General features: G+C 45.2%; 1 protein-coding gene across 3 annotated transcripts in view; it reads left to right on the top strand.

The window, feature by feature from the left end:
- SEC14L5 (SEC14 like lipid binding 5) overlaps positions 1-20268 on the top strand; it is a 40979-nt gene that overhangs the window by 12675 nt on the left and 8036 nt on the right. For all 3 annotated transcript variants that reach the window (XM_065683668.1, XM_065683669.1, XM_065683667.1), the window contains 9 exons: positions 7580-7729; positions 7837-7968; positions 9755-9883; positions 10486-10708; positions 12697-12809; positions 17157-17346; positions 18200-18288; positions 18812-18882; positions 19519-19690. In XM_065683668.1, the coding sequence (XP_065539740.1) occupies positions 7580-7729; positions 7837-7968; positions 9755-9883; positions 10486-10708; positions 12697-12809; positions 17157-17346; positions 18200-18288; positions 18812-18882; positions 19519-19690 (1269 nt within the window). The remainder of the gene's footprint in view (positions 1-7579; positions 7730-7836; positions 7969-9754; positions 9884-10485; positions 10709-12696; positions 12810-17156; positions 17347-18199; positions 18289-18811; positions 18883-19518; positions 19691-20268) is intronic.

Genomic DNA, 20268 nt, shown 5'->3' with positions numbered 1-20268 from the left:
AGTATGACTTGATGGTTTGAAACCGTGCTGTCAAGATACACTATAAATATCCCATCATCTTAATGCTGAGAAGCATTTGGCAACAGAAGTCTAAAAGTAGCGATCTTTGTCAGCTGGAATGATTCTTCACAACTGTACTTGTGTGTTGAGGCCCTGTGCCCTGCCACCACCTCCTCCTGATATTAAGCAGGCTGAGAGTGAGTAATAGGCTGAGACAAGAGCTGATGTTTCCCTTGATATTATGGTGCAGGACATTTCCCCTCAAGTGAGTAGAAAAAGTTTGAGTGCTGGTTTACCACAGCTGCTGGAAATGGATGGAAAAGCTGCTGATTTTTTCCAAGCCCTGGAGAATTGCTGGCAACCTTGAATACCTGGCCTGCTTAGTGTGTCTTGTGGGGATCATCCAACCCTCTTCAGCTTTACATTTCCACTGGTAAGACTGCTGGGCATGAATGGTTTAGGAGTTGATGGTGCTGGTACCATGTGTGGATTGGAGAGAAGAAGTGCAATAATTCAAGGAGTCTGTACAGGATAGTTAGTCCCTGTTTAATCACCTTCTCCAGTTGTAACATGGAGGCTTATTTCTGTTCCTCAAGTTTAACCTGATCAGTACAGTCTAGTGCAGGAATGGATTTGCTCTAGAGTATGCTACAGTTCAGTGGCACTGATACATAGCACAGAGACAACAGAGCCAGAGGTATCACTGTTAGCTTGTATTCCTGTAGTGACCAAAAGACCCTTCTCCCTTCTACTGAATGTGTAGGTACCGAAGACATAATAAGCTCTTGAGCAGGGATTAAAAGAAGTGAGAAAATCCAGAATCATCACTAATTGCTGCATCTCATGTAGCATGGATTTTTAAGCTGCTGAGCTGTGAGCTGTCCAGGTTTGACCCCATATTGTGGCTAACTTAGATTCTCACAGCAGCTTCTGGCAATGACAGACTGTCCTTCCAGCTAGGCATTTGTAAGCTGGCCTTTTTTGCCTTTGGGGTGATTCGCTGAGCAGTGTGTGTGACACTTGATTGCTGTGTTTTGTGCTTTAAGGTGTTAGTCACCTGAGATGTCTGCTCCCTTGCTTTCCTATTTCCATGTATCTCGTGCTCTCCACCACAGGCTATGGCAGATGTCATAGAATCCCAGATTGGTTTGTGTTGGAAGGGACCTTAAGCTCATCCAGTTCCAACCCCCTGCCATGGGCAGGGACACCTTCCACCAGACCAGGTTGCTCCAAGCCCTGTCCAACCTGGCCTTGAGCACTGCCAGGGATGGGGCAGCCACAGCTTCTCTGGGTTCCTGAGTAAGGCATCACTTCTGCAGTTCTTTGTAAAAGCCAGTGTGTTGTACTATGTGACTTGACCTGCTCCAGCAGCACCAAGCGTCCTCTCTAGGAAGCAGAGGAGAATGCTATAGTAGAATAGCTGCAGTGGGATATTGGCTCTTCCCAAGCAAGAGGTCAGGCACGTTAGTAGTTTCCTGAGCTAGCTTTGTGCAGCTGCAGTGCATGTCCTGGTTTTGCTGTGTCACTCAGATGTGCCTTTATTGTGATAGACAGCTGCTGCTCCCTGAATTGTTTCTTTCACCAAAATCTGAAGCAATGAGGCAAATTTTTGGCTGGAGTCCAGGGAGAGAGAACACTGGGACAATGTTTGTAGCCTGGGTACTGTGGTCCAGTGGACTTCACTGGCAAATCTTCCTCTTTCCAGCAAGCATTGTGTGTTTGTGTTTTGTTCATTTGTGTCCTGCTGAACCCAGGACAGTTTGTTTTTCTTTCCTTGGGTCCCAGAGACTTTTTCTGCTACTCTGCAGATGCTCTGCACCTCCTTAAAATTAAGTTCCCTTTTCCCTAACTTCAGTACATTTCTGTACCCCAGCTATTCATTCGGACCCTCCCCTCTCCCTGTTGTTCCGTGTGTTTTTTATTTTACATTACTGTGGTTAGCAAGTAGCTGGCATCTGTTGTAGTGGTTACAAAGCCAAGGGGTTACTGTGTCTGGTGAATACATATAATACATATAGTCTTGTTCTCTTTAGCACTGAGATTAACAGGAGGGACTGCAAGATGAAATGATGACCAACCTTCCTAGAAGGTCATAATCTGAAAACACCTGAATCTGGAGAGGAGCATTTATATATCATCAGGCTGCTCAAAAGCTAGTCCAAATGCATCTGTTTCCTACTTAAAAGTGATGAGGGATCTTGTCTTGCTTCTAATCTTTCCTTCTCAAAGGGCTGGAGATCTGGACATCTTTAGCTCAAAGCCTGTTATATATCCTCCTCATTTCCCGTTCATCTGAACATAGGTGTATACTTTCTTCTTTTATCCTGGCAAACTGTATGTGACTGTAACATGACCTTGAAGAATCTTGTTAATACAGCTTAAAATAGTGTTTGATCATGAGAGCTTGAAGTGTGTTAGCTTTTAGCACAAGGATGAAGTTTTATCCTTGTAGTATACTCATACAATATTGACTATAGCAGTTTCTGTTTACATCAGGTGCATAACAATGTTTTCTACTCAATGTAACTTTTCCTCATAGCTGAGCTTTTATACTTTGGAAAATCCTTCTTAAGTTCATCTTGGCATCATATAAGAGTCAGTACATACTTTTTCCCTTTCCTTTGCTCTTGCTCGAATCAGAAATAGCAGATCTCTGTGGTGCTGTCACTAAGGAATCACTTCAACTATGAAAAACCCCAACCAACAAAGCCCTGAGGACACGATGGCCATGCAGCCACTTCAGAGCATCACTTGTCAAGTAGAAGACGAATGTTTTCCTGCCAACTGCCATTCCAAAATAGCTTGATGTGTTTCTGCATGACTTCATGCACAGCAGCATTCAGCACACAAGCTTTACTTTGCTAAAGGATCTGCATGCTGATAGGGAGAGCCCAAACCAGTTTGCCTATTTGCTGTGTATTGGTGAGAAGCTTGAAGAATCGCCTCTCTTAGGTGGCTGGTGTGGGGAGAGCCAGATCTGCTGCTCTGAGAGTTGGTATGCAGCTGCAAGACTGAGAGGATAATGTTCCCTCTGGGATACTAATGTATGAAACTAGATCATCTACCAAAAGCTGCCTCTTGGAGCACATCGGAGCTACCCAGGACCCAGCAGACAGTGGGCTGGTAGAAGCTGACAGGAGCCTCAAGGTGTGCAGGAGGGTTTGGGTTTTGAGGTGTTTTGTTTCATGCAGTAATTCAGTGCTTGGAAGTCCTGTTGTTTTGGATTCCTGAGGCCTCTGTGTAGTTGATTATATGGTCACTTGCTAGGAAGGGATGTTGAAACCTGCAGAGGACAAACAGGAGTGGCTGTTAGAAAAGATCTTGCCCTCTGGCCATGTTCTCTGGCTTATAGAGGGAACAGCAGTGGTACGGCTATTGTCAGTTTGCAGGGGACTAAACTGGAAGGGGAGCAGGAATGCACTTGCACTGTCAATATGTAACGCCTCAGTTCTGCTAAGGCGAAGGACTCTGCCTTGGCAGGAAGGGATTTAGGCAGGTGAAGTTGGGGGATTCTAGAGGAGGGTAATTTCTCCTTTTCTCTGTGGTTGTCAAGCTTTAGAATGTTACTTGATTTGGTCACTTGTAGAAGTTGTTAATGTTTGGCATCTGTCTGACCCTCAGGGCAATCTCACAGATGTGGGTGGGGGTTTTATTGTTGTTGGTTTTTTTTTTTTTATTTTGCTTTGTTTTATTTTTTGGGGTTTTTTGGGTTTTTTTTTGTTTTTACTCTTTTTTTTGTACTGGCTATGGTGTATTTCACATGCCCCTCCCCCCCGCCAAGCGTTAAGAACACTTATGTGTGGCTTCCTTCTGTTTTCAGAGACTCCTCTCATAAGCTGATTTTCTTCTGTCTCAGTGTTGGTACATCTGTTTGGCCAGCAGAAGTAAAGCCACTCAGAGGGATCTCCTAGGAGACTGCAGAGACACCTTGACTCTTTACTGATTTAATCTTCAGCTATATCACTGTTGATTAATCATTGCTCGATGTGACTAATTGTTTGTCAGCTTTGGCTGAGATGGGACCTTAAAGCTCATCCAGTTCCAGCCCCCTGCCATGGGCAGAAGCACCTTCCACTAGACCAGGTTGCTCCAAGCCCCGTCCAACCTGGCCTTGAACACTGCCAGGGATGGGGCAGCCACAGCTTCTCTGGGCACCCTGTGCCAGCGTCTCAGCACCCTCACAGGGAAGAGCTTCTGCCTAAGAGCTCATCTCAGTCTCCCCTCTGTCAGGTTAAAGCCATTCCCCCTTGGCCTGTCCCTACAGGCCCTTGTCCACAGCCCCTCTCCAGATGTTTTGTAGGCCCCCTTTAGGCGTTGGAAGGCTGCTCTAAGGTCTCCTCAGAGCCTTCTCTAGTTCTAGTTCTGTCAATGGTTTGGAAAAAACACCTAGAAACATTTATCTGTCTTTATGACTTCCTTTAATTTCTCTGTTGGAACAGAAATCTAGTTTTTTTTTTTTTTGTGGAGTATGCTGGGTGCCAAGGATGGGTTGTTCTCGCAGGTCAGTCCGTTCAGTGGTAGAAGCTCAGGCATGTTAATAGCACAACTTTATTGCGACAGCAGTGTGGTTCTTCAGCTGTCCTTCATATGATCTCAGGCATCTTCAGCTGCTGTATTTTTAGAGTAGTTGTGCAAAGAAGATTAGCAAAGAACTTGGAATCCCTTTCACACATTAGTGTTTTCTCAAATATGGAAATGTTTCACCTATTTAGGTGATGGGTTCAGACTGATCTTCGTTATATCACCAGGATTGTGCATAGACATGTCTGAACTAGTGACTGCACTCTGTTAGTAGTTAAACTGTCAGTAAAACCAAGACCAGGACATCAAGAAGCTGGTCTCTGGGTCAGGTGCATACTTAGTGGAGAAAGAAACAGCTGTGTGATGAGATCTGGTGGCTTTACCCTCAAGTGGGAGCCAGAGGTACCTGGATTCAGTGGTGTGTGGGGCTTCAGATTGACCAATGTGTCCTTTCTGTGGTGAGGAGGCTCTTGCAGCTCAGTACCCCAGTGAAGCTGTTGAAGTGGGGCCTTGGAATGGTATCTGTACTTTGATCATTAGTAGAACAGCTCTTGTTTCTCTACAAACTCCCTCAAATGTTCCTGGCACAGCTGTACCCCTGAAAGAGCAGAGGGTGAGAAGCTGAGATCACTCTATTTGGCAGTTCCTTCTGCTCCAACTGCTTTGCAACTCTTAAATTTGTGGGAAATAAGAGTACTTGAGGCAAGAAATCCTTGGCCAGCTCTAATCCAAGAGAAATAGTGTTGGCTCAGCCTTTTGTTCCTGCTTGGTGAAGGTGGAGTCCTGGCACATACCACGTTACCTGCTTCCTGGCACTGTGAGCTGAGGTGGAGGAGACTGTGCCCGTGTTTGGGCAGCATGGAGCATGGTGCTGTGAGCTGAGGGTGAGGAGGGCCTGGTGCTCCTTGCAGGAACAGAGCTGTGGGATTTTATGGTTATTTGGGTAAACTTGTGATCTGCTGTCAAAAGTGTGGATAATCCTAGTACCATTCTCAAGGTGACCTTCTGGCTCTAGATGTGGTATCTAACCTCTATGCTAGCTATTGTTTTCCAAAGCCATGGGGTTATATGAGGCAGCCTTCTTTCAGGGTAGGGGTTTCAGTTATACTTGTTGCAAGTGTGTTAAGAGCACGTGTAAGAAGTGGCATGGGACAAACAGTCGAAAAACAGTTGCAAAATATTCTGGTGTTCACGGCTTTTGCTGTCCACTGAGGCTCCAGTAACAAGGAATGGTGGCCTGGAGAGACCCTTGCTTGTATGTGCTAGAATAGAAAAGCTTATCAAGGTGTAAAGGCTTTGACCTCCAGATAGCATTATAAGGTGGGTTGAAGTCTGGAGGACTGGGAGAGGATAGGTAGAGGCACAAGCAGAAAGTATTAACTTTGCCTGAGAGGATTAATCTGCTGGCAACTGCAGATACCTGAGAGCAGGTAGTGAGGGATGCAACCCCTCTGCTCTGTGACCCTTGAGGGAAGTGCAGTGTAACTAGGAGTGGATAGCTGGGAGCATCCTGTAGCAATGCCTGATGGACATCCGTGAATTCCCACCATAACAAATTAAGCTGCTTAAAGAAATGTGTGTGCTTCTGTTGCATGGAGCCAGGTGGATTGGTATTGGAAACTCACTTGCTGTGGGAAGTTCTGTATTTATCAAAACAGGTTTTGTTGTTCTTGTAACCAGGGGTGAAGGCATGTGCAGTGGTCTCGCAGATATGGGGGAAGTTCTCAAAGAAATGTGGCAAAGCAGGCAGAACATTACTCAGCGGCTTGGAGAGGATGACTTCAAGACCTCTGCGCTTTGTTTCTGGCTAACTCAATTCTGGTAGTCTGTTTGCTCTTTCCTCCTGATACTAGAGCAACATGATAATCTGAAATAACTTCTATTCCATTCAGAGGTCTAGGAGCAGGAGATAGGGAATGTGTCCTTAAGTGCCTGAGCTATTTTAAGAGCAGGTATTATTCCAGGGTACAGGAATGGGACAACTAGCCTTCAAACTGCTGTAGTAATAGAGACTGCAGCCACCCTGAGCGTGCCCACAGCGCTGTGCGTGTGCTGGCAATTGAGCTGATCTTTATCATTATCACATTAATCTTTTCTTTTGTGGTAGATAAAGATATAAAGACTCACGAGAGCACTATGTGCTGTATAGAATGGTTGTCTCTTAGAGAAGACAGGAAGATAGCAGCTGTTTGTAGAGGTTGGGCTCAGCTCTGGACTGATAGCAAAGACATCTTATGACCAAACCAGTGTAGCTCTTGGAGTGCAATGGAAAGAGAGCACAGGTTCTCCTCCTGCTGTACCTGAACCCTGGGCTGCTTGTACTATTGTTGCTTCAATTGCATATTTACAACAGCATCACAAAATGCAAGATGTTTTTCAGAAATGTAAGGAAAACATTCCATCCTGCAATGTAATGAGAGCTTAGAGAGGAGTCACGGCAGGTACCATTTATGCAAGGGCCATGGAAAGCTGGATTTTTGCTACAGCTGGTGAAGAAGCTTTGGGTAAAAGGCTTTTCAGAGGGTTTGGTTAATTAAAACAAGGAAGACTTCAGAACCAGGACAGAATTATTTTAGAAATGGATAAAGTGAGTACTGAGGCCAGTAATTGGTGGCCTTACCCTTGATAGTCCAGGGCAGCTGGAACCGTTTCACACATCACATTTTAAGGCACAGGATTACTAAATATTTTTCAATAGCCTTCTTCATACAGGCAATGCCTGACTTTAATGTTACTGTCTCTGGGTCAAGCCTTTAGCTAGCAGAAGTCAGCAGAGCTGTGCTTGCTTTTGCTAGACAAAGACTAGGTTCCTGATGTTTGAGTTATTTTGCTTCTACTTCTTGTGTGAAGGATAAGTTATGTCAAGACATGCTTAGCTTGATCCTGGCTCTGTTCACAACTACATGGCTTTAATTTCAACCTCTGTGTTTGTTCCCTTTTCCTCAGAGGTGAAGGGCCTCTGTTCTGTGTGGCTTTTACTGTAAGGGAATTAATTAATTTGGAAAGAGTTAAAGTTGATCTATCCAGAAGGTGAAATTTGCTTTGTTTTCACTCCCAGGCATATGAGAAGCGCTTTCCTACGTGTCCAGAGATCCCAGTCTTCCTGGGGAGTGAAATCCTTCGTGAATCCAAGAGTGATGATGGAGCTATACACATCATTGAACGGAGCTGCAAACTGAATGTGGATGCTCCTAGGCTGCTGAAGAAGGCAAGTGTAACCCTGGGGTTTGTTGACTGGGTCAGATAGATAAAGGCTCCTAAAGTTACTCTTTCTCTCTTTTTTCCCTCCTCCTTTTGGTTCTTCATCCTTCTCAGATTGCAGGGGTAGAATATGTGTTTTTCATCCAGAAAAACACAGTCAACTGGAAAGAGCGAACTCTCCGCATTGAAGCACACAATGAGACTTTTGCCAACCGTGTTGTCGTCCTTGAGACATGTAGCTACTCAGTAAGTGATTCCAACCCTTCCTTCACAGACAAAGAGTAACAAAATCATGTACTCGCATATGGGGTAAGGTTGCTTTACTGAATTTGAGCACTGGATTGAAGTGCAATACAGTCAAACACTCTTGGACTGGGAAGGCTGTTGGATCTTAGGGTTTTCCAGTGATTTTGTAGACCTTGAGAAACTTTCTTAGGTTGATTGTGCTCCTCTGATTGGAGTGCTAGGCCCTACAGTGAGAGCAGAAAACATAGTGTTCCCTGAGTTTGTTTTTGGTTGAAACTCAAGTTAGTAAAAGCATTTGGAGCTTGAATGTGTGTATTTAGATCTAGATATTTAGAAGGAAATCCTCAATATTTATTATGATGAGGGCCAGAGAGAACTCTGGTGATTAATTTTGCCCACAAATAAGGTGGTAAAACTTGCACTTGTTATATTCATGCTTGAAATATTTGGAATAAGCTCCAAAGCTCTGTTTGTGGCCTGGGGTGTCTTACTTTATGGCTGTATCTTCAGCAGCAGTGTGCTTTCTCATTGTAACTATGCTGTTAGGGTTCACTCACCATTAAATAGCTCCATCTGTTTCTGGAAGCAATCAGATACTGCTCTTTGTTCTCTAAACAAAAGTCCAGATCCTGTTACTTACCTGCCTCTTTGGCAACTGGACAACAGCTCAGCTTCTTGGGAGTAAGCAAACTGTAAGTAGCTGCTGTTTCAGGCAGGACAAAGAGTTGAAAAGCTGTTGATGTTTTCCGTGCTGAGGGGGTTTCCTGAGGTAGAGATCACTTGCTGGCTAAAAGGGGCTTCCGGAAAAACTGCAGTAGATCAGGCTTCCATCACTGTGAGAGGTGCTGACAGCTCCTGGATCAGCTCTGGAATTGCCCGGATGTTGTTGCACTTGCTGATTTCGGCTGTGTTGCCTCCTGCTCATGTCCTTGGGAAGGAAAGTCAGCAGCAGGGCTCGGAGGGAAGCACTGTTCCCGCTCCAGGGCGGGAGCTCGTGGGCTGCATCCTCACGGCGCTTCCCGGCTCTATTTTTACCAGTTCCCTTTTCCCTGCCAGAGTGCACCGGAAACAGGTTTATTCTCATCTTTCCTTTTCTGCAGTGCTCACTGAAGCAACTTGGAGAAATAGGATCCTGCTCTTGCAGTTACTTAATATGTTCCCCTGGGGGAATTTGTGTCCTTTATAGAGCTCCTGTCTTTGTGTGGGGGCTGGAATTTCTTTCTGTCATGTCAGTTTGTGAACAGCAGCACCTACAGAGAAAGAGGCAGAGTCCTCTCAGAAAAGGGTTAAATTTGAAAGAGGAAAAGATTACATAGGCTTTATATAGAGTAACTGAGAGGAACTGGCTAGAAAGCAAAGGTGTATATGGATACTGAAGAGGGACTCTTTATGAGGGACTGTAATGATAGGCCAACGGGCAATGGGTTCAAACTAAAACAGGGAAAGTTCAGGTTAGATGTAAGGCAGAAGCTCTTTCCTATGAGGGTGCTGAGGCACTGGCATAGGTTGTCCAGAGAAGCTGTGGCTGCCCCATCCCTGGCAGTGTTTAAGGCCAGGCTGGACAGGGCTTGGAGCAACCTCCTCTAGTGGAAGGTGTCCTTGCCCATGGCAGGTGGTTGGAACTTGATGAGCTTCAAGGTCCCTTCCAACCCAAACCAGTCTGGGATTCTATATTGAACTGACATTGGAAAATCCCTCTGCTCTGCCATGTCTTGTTTTCTGAGGGGAAGACCAATGTTGTGAGATGTCTGCTACCATCCAACCCTGCGTCTATCTTTGGGCTTAGGTTCACCCTGAGAATGAAGAGTGGACTTGCTTCGAACAGTCTGCATCTCTCGACATCAAGTCATTTTTTGGCTTTGAAAGCACAGTGGAAAAGATTGCCATGAAGCAGTATACCTCAAACATCAAGCGGGTAAGATAGGCTTTCCTTTGTGCAAGAAACCCTGGATTCAAACACCTGCTCTCGGTGTGCCTCTGTGAAATAGACCCAGTCTAGTTTTATACCCTTGCTGATGTCTCTGAAATCTCTCAGTAAGAAAAAACCAGCGTAGAATGAGCAGAAAAACAGCATGCTTGCTGGAATTCGTCTGTGCAGAGGAGGGAGCAGACTGAGGACAATGTTCTTCTGCAGGAAGAGAAAGTTCTGGGTAAAAAATTAGCACCCTGTCTCTCAGCTTGGGAAGAGCTGTTTCCTTTTGGTGGCCTTTTTTTTTTCCTGGGCTGCATAGGAACAGGGCAGCTAATTGATGGCTTGGGAACAGGAGAGGGGATACAAGTGTTATATAGGTAGCTGCATCCATAGCATTAGCATTTGCTTGGCCAGTGTTGTAATTCACCATCTGCATGGTGCCTTTATACTGAAAGTTTTCCAACAGGGTTGTGCAGATAGAAAGAGACAACTATTTTTTTTCTGTTTAACAGCGTTAGTCATCTGTCCTGAGGAAAGCTCTCCTGCACCTTGCTGGTTCTGGGGAGATGGGCTGGCTTTTTCCTAATGAAAGTTATTCCCTTCAGGGGAAGGAGGTGATTGAACACTATCTGAAGGAGCTGATCTCCCAAGGGATCACATTCATCCCCCGCTGGACACCTCCCCCTGTGTGTGAGCAGAAGGATGAGCAAACCCCAGCTACTGGAGATGCTGCTGCTGCTGCTGCAGCCCTTGACTCTGGGGCTCTTGGAACTACCAAAGAGCAAACTGGCAGCTCCTGCCCTCCAGCAGAAGCTCTCAGCTCTGATGGTATGTGATGTCCAGATCTAAGTGCCTTGCATAGCACTGACTAATAAGTTTAGGTTTACTACTTTCGGCACGAGGATTTTCTTCTGGATTGTGGGTGGGGAGGGAGGAAAGTTATTTTCTTCAAGAAAAACACAAACAATGGAGTTTTTTCCCAAAAAAAAAAACCCTGAAAAGCCAAGAAAAACTGTGCCAGCAGTAGGTTTAGTTTGAGCATAGGAAGAAAACTTGGTTTTAATCTAAGGTACTTTATACCTTAAATTTGAGAAACTTAAAGGTGTCTTGAGTATGCTATACCTAAATTATAATGAAACACTTTAGCTATTTTAAAATTCATGTTCTTGGGGATTTGTTTGGATGGGTTTTGCCCCTCTGTCAGGCCAAGACAAACTTGTGGAATGTTGCCTACTGCCTTTCTCACGCAAGATGCTTGAATTGAATTTTATCTTTCTAGATCTTTGTGTGTTGATCTGATGGTATCTTCTAGACTAAATGGAATTCTTCTCTGCAAAAAGAAATAGGAGGGACTTTTTTAATTGAGAGCTGTGGTATTAGAAAGAGGAGTTCCCATTCCTCAGAAACAAAGACAGCACTTGTTTTGCTGAGTGTAACTAGGGGAAAGGCTTGGAATTTGGAACTGTCAATGGTTCTGGTGTCACCAGACCTTCTCTGGTAGGAGAATTGGAATCCATCTGGAAAAAGAATCAAAAACCTCACAGGAGTTGATTGAGAAATATTCATGTGCTTCAAGATTCAAGTTAATCTGAGAGAGGGACTCTTCATCAGGGACTGTAGCAATGGGATGAGGGATATTGTGGTCAAACTTAGGGAAAGTTCAGGTTAGATATAAGGAAACAGTTCTTCCCTGTGGTGACACGGTGGAACAGACTGCCCAGAGAAGTGGTAAATGCTCCATCCCTGGCAGTGTTCATGGTCAGGTTGGACAGAGCCTTGGGTGACATGGTCTGGTGTGATGTGTCCCTTCCCATGGCAAGGAGTATGAACTGAATGATCTTAAGGTCCTTTCCAACCCAAACCATTCTGTGACTCGAAGAATGGCAAATTCCATCTAGCAGAAGAGGAGAGTAGCTGTTATTTATTTGCTTATATTCACGTTTAGGAAGTGATCAGCTTCCCTGGGACTGCTCCCCTGTTTGCTAGCTCGGTGGGATTCAGTGGTGGCATAGCACTTCTACACTATAATTTCTGTATTATCAGTCAGTACCAGCATATTCTGCGGATGTCCAGGCCTTATTCTGTAGTTAATGGTACTTGCTGAAAGTGTTGATGAAGAGCTAGCTCAGAGGTGGGTCTCCCAGCCCTCCTTCTCATGTGCCTTCTTACCTCCAGCACAGCTATTGGCCTGTGCTTTGCTTCCCTTTGGGTACCACATTCTTCTTGCTGGCATCTGCACATCCAAGCTTTGGATGGCACATCTGTTTCTGTCTCTGAATGCTGGCAGTCTCACACCCCTTCTCCTTTGTCTTTGATCTAGAGGGAACTTGAGCTGCTGGTCCACACAGGGTTTCTCCTCACGCCTTAAAATCTCCCGTGCTGCCAGAAATGGTAGTGTTATGGTAGCGTTGTTGTCCTTTTCTGGTGCCTATAAGTAGAAAGATGTTTCAATTCTCAGCCAGCTGGTTTTTAGCTTCTTGTCATGTGAATTTTGCATGGGATCTGTAGGGCATTGGGGGATTTAAGTGCCCAGGTGTTGGAGATGGGTGCCAGAGCTCATATTTCTTAAGTTTCTGCTGGAGCAGTTCAGGGTTGAATGAAATATTAGCATTCTAGAAGACAGGAGGAGTGATTCTTACATGTTGTTTGTGTTGTCGTGCCCTAATCACTGTGAGAATATCCCTCACTTCCCTTTGGCATCAAAAATGAGGGCTTCTGAGCTCTTCCAGTGTAAATCTTAAGTAACCTGCTGTGTAGAAATCTCCTTTCTGACTATGCCAGGTCTCCTCTGAACTGTTCTCTTTTATTCCCTCCAGCTGACAAGCTGGATGCTGATTACATTGAGCGCTATCTGGGCCAGCTGACCCCAATGCAGGAAAGCTGCTTGATCCGCCTGCGCCAGTGGCTGCAAGAGACGCACAAAGGCAAGGTGGGTAGATGAGGCAGGGAGCACGCTGTGCAAGCCTCAACGCAAGGTTCTTGTACCTCATGTGCCTTCAACCGTCCAATAAAATCCAGGCTCATGGGCTATTTGTGTGCTGAGACTTGGCTGTGTTGGCAGGGTTGGGTGAAAGGCCAGGAGCAGCAAAAAGCCTGTGTGACCTTGCGGTGGGATCTGGTGGTATCAGACCTGTGTTGCTTGGTTCAGTGCTCTGTGGGGGAAGGTCCCCAAGCCCAGAGGTTTTGCTGTGGGTTTAGAGTAGGCATTGGCTGGGGCTTGACTGCACAGACTGCTTGCTCAGGACTGTTTCAGTATGTGAGAAGTAGAGACGGTCTCACCTTGTATGTTGTGTAAGCCTATAAAATAGAGGAGCTGAGGGCACTAGGTGTGGGCAAGTACAGCTGGAGTTGGCCAGCTAGTAGAGATAGAAACGCATTTCTCTAAAAAGCAGCAGAGGTGCTATGGGCTAGATGTATCCCTCCTCTGCTGAAATACAGCTCTGCTTCAGCAGCTGCTTGGGCACCTCCTGGTTGGAGTGTCTAGATCAGGCCAAGAGGTAACTGGTATGTGGATGAGAAAAGAAAAAATCTAGAGCAGTTTGAATTCCTCAAGGATGATCTAACTTGAGGTTTCCTGATGGAGAGAGATTGAGTGGGACGGAAGGACCAAGGATAGCAAAAGACAGTAACTGGGTGAGCTGAATAGGTGAACAGTGGAATGTTGCTTTACAAGGAGGGGAAACCAGGAGAAACATTGTTGGAGCAAGTGACCCTCCTTGAAAACAGAGTACAGCTAGATAAGGTTGCAATAGTAATAGCTTCCTGCCTTAGAAGGTAACTGCTCTGTCAGCCATACAGAATGAGTTAGGAGGTATTCTGCAGTCACAGGCTTTGGTTTTGCCTTTTTCTTTTAACTGTCCTTTCCAAAAGAGGCTGCTGTGCTTCCTATGTGCCTTTCTGTGTCTTTGAGAGCTGAGAAGAGGGCATGTCTCATCTGAGTATAAGGGGAGGTATAAGAGCTTAAACATGACTTATAAAATCCTTGTTTCTTCTTGGAAAAACTAATTGTCTATGTAGAAGTAAAATGTAACAGATTTAGTGCTATAGTTTTGTTACTGAACTTGAAGTCCCCTTCTGTGAGAGAGTGTGTGTGTGTGGGGGGGTGCTAGTACCTATGCATGTGGATGGAGAAACAGTTACCAGAAAACCACAGGCTGAAGAGAAGAGCAGAAGGTGTTGAGGTAATGTGTGAAAGTCTCCCAGAAGCTGACAGGCTCCAGAGAGTACCGACACTGTTGAATCTGTGAGCTGATAAATTGAGAACACCAAGCATCTGCCAAATCTGTCCAAGGCCACTGGTCCAGAGTAGCATCAACAGCACGTTATATAACTCAGACCATGTCCAAAAGTATGCTGGCTGCTAGATGCAGGTAGAGCCTACAGGAATATATGCACCCTCAATAGAAAAAAGGACTGAAGGGCTGTCTGAACACCTATCTGCAAGCTCCTATCATATCACTATGATTCTCTGCCTCTGAGTAAACAGCTGGGACTGGCCTCCCAACTAACCAGGTAACAGTGCGTGTGCGCTGCTCATAACAGCTTCACTGATGAAATGGGCTCTATTAAATATTGGTTGTGATCTGTCTCCCATGATCAACCTCCTGTCAGATAAAAGGTGTTTGACAACAAGCAGACATAAAGCAAAGGGTAAGGATCAATGCCCAGGCATAATTATGTTACAAAATATGGGGTGCAAGGCTTTTCAAGTTGATAGTGACCTGTCCAGTAAACAGTGTGGACTTCTGTGTGGTAGGAGATGTCTCAGCTATTGGGTAACCAGCTGAAAATGAGCCCTAGATGAGAGTAAGATGGTGAGACTTTATCCATGCATGGGATATCCAAGGATCCTGGTTTCAGGTGGAAGAAGCACAATTTAAATGGTTGGGGTTTTTCTGTGAGGGGGTAGGGGTAAGGAATTAAATGGATTTTGATTGCTTGTCAGTATAATAGAAAATTGGGAACTTGCCCTACATGAGTTGTTTTCTCTGGAGAGGCTGTTACCTTGCTGTGAGAATCTGCTCTCTTAATTTGAAGCAAGGCTGTCCTTACTCCTCTAACAAAAAATATTTGTAGATCTTCTGTTTCTTGGAAAATCATAGAATCCCAGACTGGTTTTGTTTGGAAGGGACCTTAAAGCTCATCCAGTTCCAAACCCATGCCATGGGCAGGGACACCTTCCACTAGACCAGGTTGCTCCAAGCCCTGTCCAACCTGGCCTTGAACACTGCCAGGGATGGGGCAGCCACAGCTTCTCTGGGCACCCTGTGCCAGCGCCTCAGCACCCTCATAGAGAAGTGGTGATGTTCCTTTTTATTCTTGTTTTTTTTCTGTTTATCCTATTGTACTATCCAGTCTCTATTCCCTCCAAAGAAGATATCCTTTAGGACCAGATTTATCATTGCTTTAAAAATCTGAGTAGTTGAAGAAACAATCATCAGATGGTGTTAAAATTGCAGATACTTACAGCTAGTAATCAGTGGCTTTACACTATGCGGAAGAGTACATGTAGTTTCACTAGTAAAGAGACAACGAGGCTGAGATTAAAACTTCATATGGGAGTTACTGCTTTGGATAAAGATAAGAGACTACGCTATGGAGTAGCCCCTGGAGGTCCCTGCCTTTGATCTAAACAGAAGTGCTAAATTTGCCTCTTATCTGAGGCTATGGACTAGATAGGCTTGAAACATACCGAAAGAGCCATTCCATCTCCTGGGTCTTACAGGAGATCTGGGGGCTGTTGTAGATGTTTGTGGGGTTTGTCTGTTGTCTGGGGAGTAACAGCTTCCTCTGAGCAGCGGAAACACAAACTTAAATCAGCTGATGAGAGTTCTGCCGCTTTTACCCTTGCTCTGATGCAGAAAACTTTGGTGGTATTCTTATAAATACCTTAGAGGTCTTATTTGGGATGGCTGCCCTCAACTTTCCATGAGAGATAAATGCAGTGTTTGCAGCATTGCAGTATGCTGAACATTGTTAATCTCCTATTTCTTCAGGTGCTTCTAGGCTTTGCTTTAGGCTGCCTGAACCCTACCTCTTTGTTTAGGTGGAATCAATTCTTAATATCTCTTGCAGTTTCATACCAGGTTGTGATACTGGGGTTGCTCCCAGCCTGACATAGGTGATGGCTCTGCTTTCTCCCCAGCTCTCTATTGTTGTGAGCATGTCAGTGAACAAACAAAAGAGCTTTGACTCCCAAACATGAGCTTTTATTTATCCTACAGCAGGGCTCAGATTGCTTAGGTCATGCTCAGTCAGTACAGACACTCCAGAGGAGGCTATCCCTGCTTGCCGGAACTTGAATTTTTAGTGGAAGCTTGATGTAGCAGATGAGGCCAAACACTTCTGGTGGGGGAGCTGGGGTGAGGAGAAAAAGCAGAGCCGTATATGCAGCTAGAATCCATTTGGGTTTGCAGCTTGACAGGCTTTTGGTCAAATTTAGCCCTGCTGTGGAATCTGTCAGGTTTATTATTAGTTCCTGATGCTTAGTATTACTGGCAAATCTTTGATTTTTATTTCCATCTAAGAAGGAACATGTGAGATTGAGAAGGTTGGAATAAGCCATTCTACAGACCTGATTTGGGAAAGCTTTTGTGCTGCTAGAATTATTGATAGAAGGTGTTGGGATGAATGATAAGAGATTTGACCAGACTACAATAACTACTTGCTCTAGTTCTGATCAGTATGTTTGTTTTGGCAGGAGTTAGTATGATGCGATGGGGCAGGGAAGCTTGTGAAAGAACTCTAATGCTTTCCTATTGAGACAACACCAGGGAGGGATTGTCAGCAGCAAAGCAAAGCAGAAGGGGGATCTTCATGAGAGCTGGAATTGGTGTAGGGGGTAATCACTCAAACACTATGGTTTCATGATCTCTCTCCAAATAGTGCTTAAGCTCAGGTAACATGCTACCTATGGATGCTTTCTATCCTTTGATTTTCCCCTGTGGGCAGTCAGCTTGCAGCTCTTGCTTTCATACAGTATTTTCTTTGTCCTTTCGGGGCAGCTACCTGAGGGAAACTTCAGCAAGCTCAGTTTGCTGGGGCTTTGGGATCAGTGAAAGGCTTCTCGCAGGCTGTGAATCAGTCCCTGCTTTGTGCTCCTAGCACCATCTGCTGCATTCAGCTGGATTAGGTGAGGAGGGAGGCAGAAGGAATGTAAGTTTATTTATCTTCATTTTAAGAGGCTAAAAAATTGGTACATGCTTCTCTGTGGGCATTATGGAATAGTGGTACAGGTAATGTAGCAGTCTTGATCTTGGACTTTCTCTTCTCTCAGATCCCTAAAGATGAACATATCCTTCGGTTCCTGCGGGCACGGGACTTCAACATCGACAAGGCTCGAGAAATGCTCTGCCAGTCGCTGTCTTGGCGCAAGCAGTACCAGGTGGATTACATCCTCCAGTCCTGGAGGCCTCCAGCCCTCCTGGATGAATACTACACTGGAGGGTGGCATTACCAGGACAAAGGTGAGAAGCTGCCCCTTGCATTAGAGCATGGATTGGTTATAGGACCTTGTGAGTATTGACAATTTAAACACTAACAAAGCCACTCACATGTAAATAGCCACTCTGTTTTGCTGTAACTTTATTTTCTCTGCACAGATAAGGCAGACTAGAGTGAGTCCAAAGCAGCATCAGTTTGATAAGGCTGCCTTTGGATGTGATTTTTATCCTTTTGAAATATTTCATATATCAAAAACAGTGTGACCAGCAGGTCAATGGAGGTTATCTTGACCCTCTGCTGTGCTCTTGTGAGGCCCTACTTGCAGCACTGTGTGCAGTTCTGGTGTCTTCAACATAAGAAGGACATGGAGCTGCTGGAGCAAGTCCAGAGGAGGACAGGAGGATGATCAGGGTCTGGAGCACCTCCTGTATGAAGACAGGCTGAGAAAGTTCGGGCTTTTCAGCCTGGAGAAGAGAAGGCTGCGTGGAGACCTCATAGTAGCCTTCCAGTATCTGAAGGGGACCTATAGGGATGCTGGGGAGGGACTCTTCATCAGGGACTGTAGTGATAGGACAAGGGATTTAAACTGAAACAGGGATGTTCAGGTTAGGTATAAGGCAGAAGTTCTTCCCTGTGAGGGTGCTGAGGTGCTGGCACAGGGTGCCCGGAGGAGCTGTGGCTGCCTCATCCCTGGCAGTGTTCAAGGCCAGGTTGGACAGGGCTTGGAGCAACCTGGTCTGGTGGAAGGTGTCCCTGCCTGTGGCAGGGGCTTGGAACTGGATGAGCTTTAAGGTCCCTTCCAGCCCAAACCAGTCTGGGATTCTGTGATTTCATGTGGCCCTCTCTAATCTTCTTTGTTTGTTTGTTTGTTTTAAGATGGACGACCACTCTACATCCTTCGTCTTGGCCAGATGGACACAAAAGGTTTGGTGAAAGCTTTGGGAGAGGAATCATTGTTGCGACATGTGAGTTGTATTTTTCTTTCTCACCCAAAGTACTGCCATCTCCCTTGGGCTGTTTAGCATGTTATAGAGCCGCAGCAGTCTACCCACCTGACACAGTTCCTGTGTTGTGTGGCTGGCAACTCTAAGTTGGCTTAGTGACGTGGCATGGCACAGCTGCTCTGTCTTCCTGCAGAGACAGAAGTGAAGCTTTTGTAATGGTACAGATTGGCCAGAAAGAGGCTTTCCGATAACCTGCAGTTCACTGTAAGCTTTCCATGGCCCTCTCATGTAGCTCAGCTAATAACATTTGGTCTTGAGATTCTTCTACTTCATCTTAAATTTTCAGTATCTGTACCTTGTATGATCAGCTCAACTTTTCAGTACAGAAGCCTTTTTTAATGCAAACTTTCATTCTGTTTTGTACACTGCAAGTTCTCAGGCTGATGTGCTTCTAGGATCTGATTTTTGAAATAAGATCTCCTGCCTGTCCTGGTTTCTCACTCATACTGAGGTTAACCCCACTCTGTACTGGCTTTCGTTTCAGGTTCTGTCAATTAATGAGGAAGGACAAAAGAGGTGTGAGGAAAACACCAACATCTTTGGCCGCCCCATCACGTTAGTACAGTTAATTTTCTTGTATCCTTACAGAGTTTGAACTGACATGTTGAGAAAAAACCTTCTGTGTGAAGGTTTTAGATAATGTCCTCAGGATTAAGCTGCAGATAGATGGCAGTGGGTCCATGTTCTGGGCTGTTCCTGGGCTTTGGGTGCTGTACGTAGTGGACTTAAATGCTGATAAATTCTACAGCTTCATATGAAAGCAAGTATTGATCCTTCCTTATGTCTTTTCATGCCCCATTTCAGATTAATTTAATCTAATATTGGTGATTTTAATCCAGATCCTTGAAATTCTTTTTTTTTATACAGGAAACTGCTGGTTTCCACCTTCACTTAAAATATACTTTTTGAATTATTTTTAGGAATAGGCCTGGATGCCTTCATCTTCTTCCACACTGACACCATATGTTCTTGCCTTTGGGCTTGGGTGTCTGTTTTACCTGAAAGCTCAGCCAGATTCAGGCTGTCTCTGCCTGAGTGGAGATCTGCTTTTCATTGCAATGCTGCATTCCCTTGGTGGATTCACTAGATTCAGTACAGGCTGCAGTGTTACTGAAATAGTCTATGGCTCATCAGCTGAGCAGCCACTGTGCAATGAAGTTCTGACAGGTCTCTTTCCATGTGTTCTTTTAGGTCCTGGACATGTCTGGTGGACTTGGAAGGATTGAATATGCGGCATCTCTGGCGGCCTGGAGTTAAGGCCCTGCTTCGGATAATTGAGGTTGTGGAGGACAACTACCCTGAGACTCTGGGAAGACTGTTGATAGTGCGAGCACCCAGGGTTTTTCCTGTGCTCTGGACTTTGGTGGGTGAAATCTGGACTGCAGGATCCTGTGCATGTACAGATAGCTGAAGTTTGAAAGGTTAGGGAGGGAAAGGCTTCCAAGGATCTTGTGGCTTAACTCCTGAAGGGGCCCCAGCATCACTACAGAGTAAGCCATAACATGCCTGTAGCTCATTTGGTTCCAGTGGTTGTCGTCCACCAGGGCAGGATGTCTAAGATAAACTGCAGCTCCTCATGCATGCCCATGGTAACCCAAAGTTGGTGAGGTTTTATATTAATGGGAGAAGACAAATGGGGTTTGTTTTTAATCTCATGCTGGAGGACATTGAAGAGTAATAAAACATGTGGTTCTGCCTGGTGCCTGATGGCTGTTCTGGCAATGTGAAAACATGGTTGTTAAATTTCTTGTGAGGTTTAGATGTGATGTGGTGACTGCAAGCTTATTTTACATGAGGTCAAACCTGTTGTGAGATGATGATACTGTACACTTGCCATTTTGTTACCCTTTCTCTGGGGAAGTGGTCTGCTGGTCTGTATTCCTGCTGCAGAGGCCTTCCAGTCCAGAGCCTAAAGCATCCATGTAAGATGACATAAACATT

Source organism: Lathamus discolor, chromosome 6 (assembly GCF_037157495.1).
Source record: "Lathamus discolor isolate bLatDis1 chromosome 6, bLatDis1.hap1, whole genome shotgun sequence".
Taxonomy (NCBI): domain Eukaryota; kingdom Metazoa; phylum Chordata; class Aves; order Psittaciformes; family Psittacidae; genus Lathamus; species Lathamus discolor.
The sequence above is the reverse complement of the archived record's forward strand: the minus strand, read 5'-3'. Positions and strand labels throughout refer to the sequence as shown.